The sequence below is a fragment of the Suillus subalutaceus genome (genome assembly GCF_016647625.1).
Source record: "Suillus subalutaceus strain FC151 chromosome Unknown DFJ58scaffold_330, whole genome shotgun sequence".
In the NCBI taxonomy this organism is placed as follows: Eukaryota; Fungi; Basidiomycota; class Agaricomycetes; order Boletales; family Suillaceae; genus Suillus; species Suillus subalutaceus.
In genome coordinates this window covers 22,963-33,543 of record NW_024540579.1, presented here as the reverse complement: position 1 = coordinate 33,543, position 10,581 = coordinate 22,963, and the positions used below count along the sequence as shown (strand labels likewise).

General features: G+C 50.0%; 3 protein-coding genes across 3 annotated transcripts; 2 read left to right on the top strand and 1 right to left on the bottom strand.

The window, feature by feature from the left end:
• Positions 1-10: 10 nt before the first annotated feature.
• DFJ58DRAFT_848595 (uncharacterized protein) lies at positions 11-922 on the bottom strand (the record flags this gene model as incomplete). Its single annotated transcript, XM_041393652.1, has 5 exons — positions 11-173; positions 233-319; positions 346-490; positions 520-681; positions 773-922. Coding segments are annotated over 5 exons (707 nt in total), but the record flags the coding sequence as incomplete, so codon positions are not given.
• Positions 923-1,247: 325 nt separating this feature from the next.
• DFJ58DRAFT_737176 (uncharacterized protein) lies at positions 1,248-5,682 on the top strand (the record flags this gene model as incomplete). The annotated part of the gene is made up of 14 exons (XM_041386912.1): positions 1,248-1,313; positions 1,354-1,978; positions 2,048-2,202; positions 2,237-2,350; positions 2,418-2,546; positions 2,602-2,913; positions 2,967-3,113; positions 3,166-4,149; positions 4,196-4,219; positions 4,277-4,559; positions 4,609-5,040; positions 5,201-5,245; positions 5,298-5,504; positions 5,558-5,682. 14 exons carry the CDS (start codon positions 1,248-1,250, stop codon positions 5,680-5,682), a joined length of 3,648 nt encoding a protein of 1,215 aa, XP_041235249.1.
• Positions 5,683-7,414: 1,732 nt separating this feature from the next.
• DFJ58DRAFT_848593 (uncharacterized protein) lies at positions 7,415-10,435 on the top strand (the record flags this gene model as incomplete). The annotated part of the gene is made up of 13 exons (XM_041393651.1): positions 7,415-7,555; positions 7,603-7,753; positions 7,814-7,923; positions 8,004-8,113; positions 8,163-8,442; positions 8,467-8,641; positions 8,705-8,802; positions 8,922-8,959; positions 9,024-9,305; positions 9,365-9,655; positions 9,709-9,997; positions 10,134-10,262; positions 10,334-10,435. 13 exons carry the CDS (start codon positions 7,415-7,417, stop codon positions 10,433-10,435), a joined length of 2,196 nt encoding a protein of 731 aa, XP_041235248.1.
• Between the last annotated feature and the right edge of the window lie 146 nt (positions 10,436-10,581).

The window sequence follows — 10,581 nt, the reverse complement described above, 5'->3', positions numbered from 1 at the left end:
GGTGAATTACCTAGCATCATTCGCAAGCTCCCAGCCGAACACAGCAGGGCTGTCGAAATAGCGTAATACGATCTGCTTAGTGTAATTCTGGAAGGCAGCCAAGGTATCATCGCTCGTGTAGAAATCGTCGTGGTTCTGAAGTCCGAACTGGCGGACATATAGATCCATACTGCCTGTAAAAACGTTGATATGTCCGATGTCTGATTGAACACCAAGTGCAGTGTTGGCTTACCATAGTCGTTTGAAAGAGTGTTACGCGGAATAGCGACAGACGCAAGCACGTCAGGTGATGCAGTGCCGGAAGATGTTGTGTTAGGTACTGGATTCCAGTTATTCGTTAGTGACATGATAACATATAGCCCTTGTTGTTCTGCCATTTGAACCACTGTGTATCAAGTTTCTGCAGTCCATTTGTTCCATCGTTGATGGTAGTAGTGCCGTTCTGTACAAACTGAAACCACGTTCCGCTCTCGGGAATGATTTCCACGTCCTGTCAATCAAAACACTAAAGTCGCTAACCTCGGTAGACAGACGATGAACGAACCGTAACGAACCGTTAAATGCCCAAATCCTGACGGCCGTGATACCGGTATCAGATACGTTCTTCAGCACGTTCCAGATGTCATCGTTCGATTCCAACGTCGACAGCCGTACAAGTTGGTCCCGACCAATCTGAGTGAGCTATGGTGCGATGAGTTTGCACACCATAAGCTGATAAAAGGAATCACTCTTGCCTTCCGTTGACAGAAAATCCATCTTTACTAGAGCTCACGAATGAGCTGTTACCTCTCTTGGAGATCGCCCTTGGGCGAATGCGAATTGCAGGGGCCAGACATGACCGGATAGAAGCTAAAAGCCAAAAATGTGAAAAGACGTGCATGCCAACACTGCTACAAGATGGGTCGCGCATGGGGTACGGCATGTGTGTTACAAGTGCACAAATGAAGAGTCTGTTCGCTTCCGCTTAGGCGTCAATCAGATTCTTTCAGCACGACACATGGCAAATCCTTCAGCGGAAGGAAGGCTAGTAGTAGGAGCATTGCTGTGTTTCATGTGAGACTGCAAGTGTTTGGCGCTGCGCGCCGTAAGGTTTAGGTACAAGTCCCGTTTAGGACAGGTTTACTATTTAGCGACGCTTTAGCGTCACGGCGTGAGTTTGGCTCGCTTACGACTTGCAAACGACAACGACATTTTAGAATTGAGCATCCCTCACAGGTGCTGTTGCGCACTTACTAGACGGCCTGAATATGCCACCAAAACCGCGAGGACAAGGAAAAAAAAAGGCTGGGAAGGAGGCGAGTGATTGCGTGCCGGTGATAGCATGGAGACTCGAGCGCTCATCAACTAATGTAGGGACAGGTTAAAGACGCCCTATTGCTGGGCAACACCAGAGACTCTGCGGGTCCCTCGTTAGATGATAGTATCGACGAGGTTACAAAGCGTAACAAGATTGCGGATAAAGCCATCATCGGATCCGCTCGTTTCGACCTAATCGAATATTATAACCACCTTGAGTTTGGTAAATGGAACAATCGACCTTTGGTTGATTCACAAGTGCAGTCCCTATATCAGTCGTTTCTTGCAAATGGGGCTGACCGCTTCAATCCCGTCCATGCGATTCCTCTTGTTGTTCACAAGGAATGGCTTGTGGAAGGGAGCTATGAAAAAGATCTTGATAAGTGCGGGGAGCTCTCCGAGCTCCCGATCTTGAAAATATCTGGGAACGCACCAAAAGAATGGAAGTTCAAGGCAGCAGGGGGACATCATCGGACAAAAGCTATTGAAGCTTGGATGAACAAGATGAGGACCGAATATGAGATGGTGTTGGCAGAAGAGACACGCGTTGCCGACCTACCTGCGGGTGAGATCGACCAGGATCAGATCGACTACATCGACAAGGTTGTGAAACCGCGTCGGCAGAAACTCGAGGGTGTTCTTGCGTATGGCGGTCAATGGATCGTCACTATTTTCGATCAAGGTCAGTTCGCGCTGAAATATACACTTTGGTGAGGGAGAATCAAGATGAGTCTGACGGAGGGAGCAACAGGTCAGGTCAGCGAAATTATTGGTCTTCATATATCGCGGAACGAAACGAAGCATGTGTATATGCAATCGCCAGAAGAGGGCCTCATCCAGAAGTACAAGATGTTGTGTGCAAAAAACAAAAACTGGTCCAATATCGAACATACCGCGGCTGGGGGCGTCTTTTGCAAAGCAGAATGAACTTCTCTCTCAGGACTACGTGTTCAACCATCTGGAGACGATCGTATCGTCAGGCACTCACTACATCCATACGCCCGAGATGCAGTTTACTCGATTTTATGATACAATGTTCTCGAGTTATGGAGGGGTGCGTAGCGCATTCACTATCGACATGAGATCCTTCGCCATTTTGACTGACGCCTGTCTGTCAACAGATTGTTGCTGATGTCACGATGCGACTGGAAAACCGCCTTCGCTGGTGCTTCAATACGATCCCGTACAACTCCGATAAGGGCGAGAATGGCGACACCGAGATGTATCAACAGCTTAAGCGGGCACATCCAGTACTGGATGCGATTTTCTGGCCCACTCCGGGAGGCTCTGAATGACGCCTATGAGAAACACCTTGGGGGCAACACTCCCGCATCCTACCGATTCGGCAACACAGATGAAGATGTGTGGTCAAAAGCCTATATGCTGTACAAGTTCGATGTCATCTCCGCCATGAAAGACTATGTCCAAGACAAGCGGGCGACGAAGGACCTGCCTGGCGATGTTCGGACAGCACTGGAAGGCTGTGCAGCTAAGGCAGCCCTTGTGCTTGGCCGAAGTGATGATGTACACGACTTCGGCCATTTTCCGCTGATGTCTCGCTCTGTCGTTACCACCCTCATCCGGAATTTACGCATGATTGAGAGGTCTATTTCCGAGGTGCGTATATCCTGTGGGTGGATATTTCAGTGCGGTCTGAAGGAGTTGCTCAGGTTTCTGCTTGGTTCTCACCATTTCTATATATGGCAAAGGCCCACGGGAAAGACTGGAACCCTGGGTCGGCCTCTGCTGAAATGATTCGGGCGATCATGGCCCATCCTGACTATGATCCTGAACAGCGCGGGGGCGCTGTTGCTGAGGTATGTTTAATGATGTTTCTAGTATTACCTGATGGTTTGTGCATTTATACAGATTGTATCCTCGATATTTGAGATGTTCCCTGAGTTCCTCAATATGGAAGGGCAGATAGCAAACATCAACATGCCCCGTCGAGTCACACAGCAGCGAGAGCTGCAGTCGGCATTTGGGATTGCGGATGGTGGAAAGAGTTCTAGAAGAAGTGGTACTAATGCGGCAAAGGGCAAGAAGAAAGGGAAGAAAGGCAGCGATGAAGATGATGATAAGGATGACAGTGACCCGTCATCGAGTGATAAAGAGACTGACGACGATCAGGAGCATGACAATGATGAGGATGGTGAAGAGGCTGAGGAAGGGACCGACTTGCGCACCTCGCGGTTACTCCGGAAGGAGCGCCTTCAAAAGGATGCGGCACGCATAGATAGCCTTCGTGTGGAGGTGCTCGACGCACAAAAGCTTTTCAATGGTGCAACGAAGCTGACATCCGTAAAGCGCAATAACTTGTACGAACCATGGTCTCGACAGTCAAGCATCTCGACGGGTGTTGGCGACAACGTATTCAGGGGACAGAACTTAGTCCCTTTCCACACATATGAGTGGTCTGCTGCAACAGGTGGAACACGAGCACGCCGCTTGCGTATTCTTGCCTGCATTGCAATCATGGAGCAGACAATTATCAATGCGTACCGGATTGGCTTGTTGGATGACAGTAGCGGAGGTGCAGCTGCCATTCGTCTCGCGATCGAGGACAACACCGAAAATTATCGAGTTGCCCGTCCGATCTCGAGGAAGAAGCAGAAGCAGAAAGGCGGGGGACTTGAAGGCATCGAAAAAGTCGCGCAGCTAGCGCCAGAGCACGTGAACCTGACGTGGCCTGACCAAATTGATGTTGCAGCAGTATCGCAGGTTGACTTTAAATTAGAGGTCGAGCTTGGGTCACAAAAGCGCGATTTTCTACTGGTCCATCAGACTCGTCAAGCACAAAACATCATCGATCTCGTACAGCGCAGCCGCATTGCCTGGGAGGATATTACAGGCGTCGCAGAGGCACGCGAACGCCCCCCCCCTTCGTCCTGAAGTTCAGGGAGCGCTAGAGGCGCTCATCAAGGTAAGTATATTCGCATAAAGTGACATTCTCTCACGATCCGCGCACCGCTACTCGCAGGAGCTGAGTATTAATGCCCACCATCAGCGCCAGTCTTTGAAGGGCAAGAAGGTCCCTTTTAATGGCAGCATCTCACCAAGCGACCATCTCCATGTCCTATACAGAGCAGTAGAGAACGAGACAACCGTCTCCCGCATTATGAAAAACAAGAAGTTTTTGGTGCCGTCGCAAGGGGACGAGCTCGCGCTGCTGGAGGCTGAGGCAAGAACCCGCCAGAGACATCGAGAGCGTGCTAGGGAGCATGATAAGAAGGAAGAACTGTTGGATGCGAGGAAAGGTCCAGGTAAGCGAGTCGTTCAAATTGCTATATAATTGCTTACATGTGATGTCAGATAGCAATAGTGCCGGGAGCGCGCCTGTCCAGTCTGACATAGAGAATCAAGCAGGTACTCAGGCACATTGTTTGCCGGCTCCAATGCAATGTCCAGCAGCAATGACAACTGCTGTGGGTCTCTGCGTCCATCCAGCGCACCCCCACCCCCCCCTTACCCATCCGTCCGTCCAACATGATGCTTGTATGGATGCAGTGGGTATGGGCCCCACCTTGGACGTTGACCCCACCTTGGACGTTGACCCCACCTTGGACGTTGACCCCACTTTGGACGCCGACCCCACTTTGGATGTCGGCCTCACTCCGGATAGCGACCCCACTCCTAGTTCTCCTATCATCAATGTCAACCCCGCCCCACCGCACCCCACTCAAGCATCTACCACACATGTCCCTGCGAGGAGTGACAGTGCCATTGGCGAAAGTGAGGACAACTGTGAGTATACTACTTTTGTCATATATTTGCGGGGCCAGTACATTATTGGTGCGCAATTGCGAATTTGCAAGAGGTGCGCGACAAGAGGGTCAGACTGAGATGTGACCAGTTCAATTTTCTATCTACCTCCTCAAATTGCCATTGACGCTTCTTCATACAGCGTTGACTATTGAAGGCGGTGACATAGGATCGGCTGCTAAGTCAGGTGAGTCATGGATCGATACAAGATATCTGGCACATCGCTTCCAATCATGCAGATGATGAAGTGGGGAGTAACCTCGCGTCCAATTGTGCCTTTCACAAGGAGCAAGGCAAACCAACTCCGCGGCCTCGTCCTATTTACCGCGGAGGAGAGGTTGCTGGCAGAAGGACTGAAGGTCATCGATTAACTAAGGACGTGGCTCCCACCTTAAAGAAGCGCCAAGCCTCCCACTCAGTATCCTCAACTGACTCTTATGGTGGACGTAAGTATCATCTCTCTCTGAAACACCGATACAAGCGCTTACACCTCCTATAGATGCTGCTAATGGGAAACCTGACAGAAAGCGCAGGCAGCTTGGCGAAGGGAATGCCGGTTTACCTGGCAATACACGCTCCCAGTTTCAAGAGGATGATGACACAATATTCTCCCAATTGGCGTAATACCTTGCGAAGTCCTATATATACATCAACGAAGCTCTTAGGGCACAGAGGCCGAGTGGAAAACGATAGCTTGGACTTTGACAGCCGATTATATCTACTCAAATGCGGTGTTCTCCAACTTTCGTTGAACCTTTGTCGAACCAAAACTCCCATTTCTGCATCCTACATTGTATGATCTAGGTGCGCTCGTAGGGCGCAGTGATGGCTGCTGTGATGCCGCCGCGATAGGCTAGTCTGCAATCCAAGAGGTCGATTTGGAAATGCAGACAGACGTAAAGAATGAAAAGGATACATGCATTTCAATATGCTGGTTCGGCCATTCAGCGCTAAGAAGGACGATTCCTTGCCACAATGTCCAGTCCCATGATATAACTCATTTCGGCAAGGCATGTGCCAAGTACTAAGCCCTTACTCTACACGTTCACCTTCAGGCTCGGCGCTTTGAACGGGGGTAGTGAATCTTGCGCAGATAAAACTTTTCAGGGTGGAATTTGAGGGGACTTTGGGACCAACCAGGTGCAGCGGCAGTGGGGTTAGGGTTAGGATACTACGTGCACAAATTAGGCTCTGCGCAGAGGCACTGTCTGTGCAACTAAGAGGCGGCTATAGCCACGACGAAGATCATGAATCATGGGCCGTCCTCAAGGCTCGACTCAGCCTGACCCAGGACTTGAACGAAGGGTTGAAGTTTCTGCAAGGGCATCGTCAGTGTAGATGGAGGAATGAGCGATGGATGCACTGGTACCGGAAGGCTCCCCTCAATACTTCGTCTAGGTAAATTCCGATCTGAGCGGCGAGGTTCATGAGCGCCCAACAGCGGTTGGTCACAATGCGTGGACGATCCGAAAGACCGTGTACGAGCGCCGAAATCAGAGGGTGAAGGATGCACGTCGAGCTTGATCGTTACAATTAGAAGATCGCAGATTCGTCCGAGCGTCGAAGCACCTGGTTGATGAGAGAGGTGACGAGCACCGAAGTAAGTGGCATGTATATGCGCCAGATCATAGGTGCTGGCGCGCTGACATACAGCACAGCCAGCACCTCCCAGGCGCATAAGTCAAATCAACCTAGAATAAAACATAGTTGAGCCTTCCCAGGCGCCCTTGGTGCTCAGGGACCGAGCCGCGCAAGTTAACAGCGGACGTTCACGGATCAGCGCCTGAGCAACTGAAAGTGTCCGCATAATGCGGAGCCGTGCGTGGTGCGTGTGTCGGTAGCTGGTATGAGCGGACGCCAATGGTACTAACTAAAGAAACAAAAAGGCAAAGTTCAAAATTCTGTATGCGAACGTGATCACATGACTATGTTTATTATGTAATAATGCAAGCAGTGCCACATCGATAACATTCATCCTTGTCAAATACAGTAATTCGACCATTTTTTTTATAAACGATAACGCGTGAATGCCCCTATTGTAACTAAGTAACTATACCCTCCTTACTTTCAAATACTCTCCAAGTCTTTCAGAATCTGAAAGCGCAAGCTCCCCTTCAAGTGGATCCGAGGACCGTCCATGCCCTCCAGCCCGGAAGACAAGCAAGCGCTCAACCAAGAGAAAGCAACATTCATCAAAATCAGATAACGAGAAATCAAAGTAAGTCGTCCAGTACTATCTATCCCTTGGCTGTGCTTCTCACTGTCCGTAGGTCAAATAAGAAGGAATCCAGCGCTGACTCATCCACGCGAGGAATTATATATTGCAGCTGCACGCTGCATCACCCGATGTATCGACATGTTCTGCAAGATTAATAAGGTGATCGACATCGGTACACTACTAAAACGGCATGAACTTGCAGATGCTGGACAACTATCCGAGGATGAGGATGACATAGCCCATCGAGAGAATCAGCTAGCGGAACTGTTTGGCTACGGAGTATCCTACTGACAAGTATAGACTGATCTTTTCCTTATAGCTCTCAGAAAACACGGGATAGATTCCAGCGGAACTACAAGCGCTTGCTTGAACTCGCACTTGGATTGAAAGCTCGCTCGGATGATTCGACGCGTCTGAAGATCCAGATTGGTAAATATGTTGCTCTGGATCCAGCGAAAAAGCTTCACCCTCGAACGGGTGGGTCTCATCATCACTCGCCCCATCAGTATTTCTAGATAATGCGGCACATATTCACAGGGCCTTCTACTGCTTTAGGCAGCCAATCACGCGGGGCACGACCCTGCAACGCTGTGTTGCACGACATGACCACCGTTGAAGCTGCACATATAGCGTACGGCCGTGTACAGGTTAGTTTCCATTACCATCGCCTGTAACTCATGCTGAGCCCTCATAGGTTCGGTTTGGACTTGGTGCGCAAAATATCTAGACGGAGGAAGATGGTGACTTCAAGTATCGCGATTTCTACCGTAACATTGTCGAGCTTATAGAAGACTTGCTTGACGATGATAGGGAACAAATATTCAAAGAGTGGAATATGTAAGGCGTGATTTTCATTTTTTTCATTGTGCCAACATTACATTAACAGGAAACTGTTCAACAATGACGACGGGCGTGATGTGGCAAGAGACGATGCTGAAGACTCTGCACTCTCCAGTACTCGCGAGGGTGGCAGTGACTTGGCTCGCCTGCGCGCACAAATGGCAGCCCGCAACGCTGCAGCCAAGACCGACACTACAGACTTGGAACGTCCAGCTGCACCTCCTACAGTAGCTCATCCACCATCTGCTCCAAGGACACCTCCGCCATCTTCGCCAGCTTGCATCTTATCAACCCCACGTCCAGTTCCACGTCCTGCAAAGACACCAGTACGTTCATTGGCTGCTCTATAGGACTCGCCAGCACCTCTTCCACGGACACCATTGGCATCTTCATCAGCGCGCAACATTCCACTACCTTCACGGCCAGCATCTTCACCAGCCAAGACTGTGTCGCGAGTACCAGCCAAAACCGTGTCGGACTCGCAAGCCAATGGCGGTGCATCTGGCAGCGAGCTAACAGAATCTGGTGAGGAAGAACCCCAACCAAAGCGGAAGGCATCAGCCAAACGCTAGGGGAAATCCAAGGCAGTTGAGACTTCGGACGATGAGCCGCCGCTACTCAAAACTTGGAGCCATCCCACTCTCCTGTCTCCCATCAAAGACACCATTGTGGTCTTCCAGCCAAACGTATGTCCCTTTCAATACATTCGAATAAGACAGTCTTGTCTTGACCGACTTTGCCAGTGCTCCTTCCTCGCTGCCGCATCTGTTCCAAATCGACGCTTACAACCCATACTCGTGTCTAGGAATTTATTTATAACGTGGATATTTTGCATGCTGGACGGTGAGCTACTCTCTTGGACCTTTCTCCTTCAAGTTTTCAGCGTTCATTTCCTTCATTCCTGTAGGGAGCAGGACGACAACAATGACAACCCGGTAGTCGATGATAATGTCGATGAGGACGAGCAACCCAATAACATGCCTTTCAATGTATCCGAATTTCCTCGGCAGCTGGCAGCTTACCCAGCACTGAATGCGCCCAGTACTGCCCTGACTCAGCGTCATGCATTGATGATCGTTATGTTCATCGCCCATGCATTTACTGAGATGCTCCTCCAAGACATCCACTGCCGAGAGCGCTATCCGGTCCCTCTCACTCGTGCCGCTGTCAAGGAATCGACAGATATTCTGTAAGTTTTGTTTTACGCTTGCATCGATCTCATCCTTATGTAGCCGGGTTATTTGTAAGGGGGAGGGTCGATGAAAATCACCGGCGTATCATTCTGCGACTGGAAGACTTCAAGCGACTCAGTCATATCTTGAACACCGGCTGGGACGACTGGGTAGCGCAGGCGCCTCCATCGTGGAAGGAGGATAATTTTCTGACCAACAATGCGCCCGTGGGTGTCACTATCCGATATGGACAGAACCAGCCCCTCCTTGTCCATGGAGCCCTCGATGATGAGCGCAGAAATTGGGACAATGATCGCAATTACACTCATATTCGGCAGTTTACCTTCTCTTTGGCGACTCATATAAGGTATGTGCGCATTCCTCTGCTTCTTTGGCGCGATATTAACTGGTTTCTGATAGCTATCTCGATGTCAGGGAATGGCGCGAAGTTCCAAATTTTCAAAATGGAGGTGGTATCATCTACGATAAATCCAACGACGATCCCATGCGGACTGAGGTTAATCTGGAGGACCTTCCTTTACTTGACGGGGATGGGTACGAGATCAATGTTTATAACGAGCAGGGATTCAGGGTCCCTCGGCGCGCTCCAGTGCAATTCTCTATCTGCGGGGCACTACTTAACCTTCATTCCGTTCATGAACTCTTCCGCTCTGACGATGATAATACTCGCAATAAGGCTCACTTTGACGTATATCCCCTTGCAGGAAGAACGAGACAAAACATACCATATCGACATTCCCGAGCGATTTGTGAAGTAGATCTTCCTCCAGAGTCCTGATGAGTTGGAATGCTTGTCGTCCCCGTGGCTCAGACGGACGCCATAGAACTCCCTACGTGGAGGATCTGGTTCCAATCGTGCATGCTGCAAACCTGGAACACAAATTCTGTTGAGGCGTAGCGTTACCATGATGGAGGCAAATTACGTCGAGGAGATGAAGTTGGCAAGGCGGAAGGTGAACTCGAAGGTCACGGCGTAGTACCACTGACTGATCATGAGCTGAAAATTCCTCTTCTTCGCGACCAGTCGATTGTCGGGATTGTCAACATCACTGAAATTCACTTAGCACGATATGACAATACTGTAGAGGACGTCCGGAGGGTGGGAAGGTTGGTCGCGGTCGTGTGAGCCGCATCTGCAAAACCACTGAAATGAAGGCTTCTCTCGCCTACGCTAAGCGTGTTACGAACACTTACGTTCGCAGCGATGGAGGGATGTGATTGGTTGGTCAGTCCGATTATCACGTTAGCACTCAGGCGAGATTTATCAGCGAG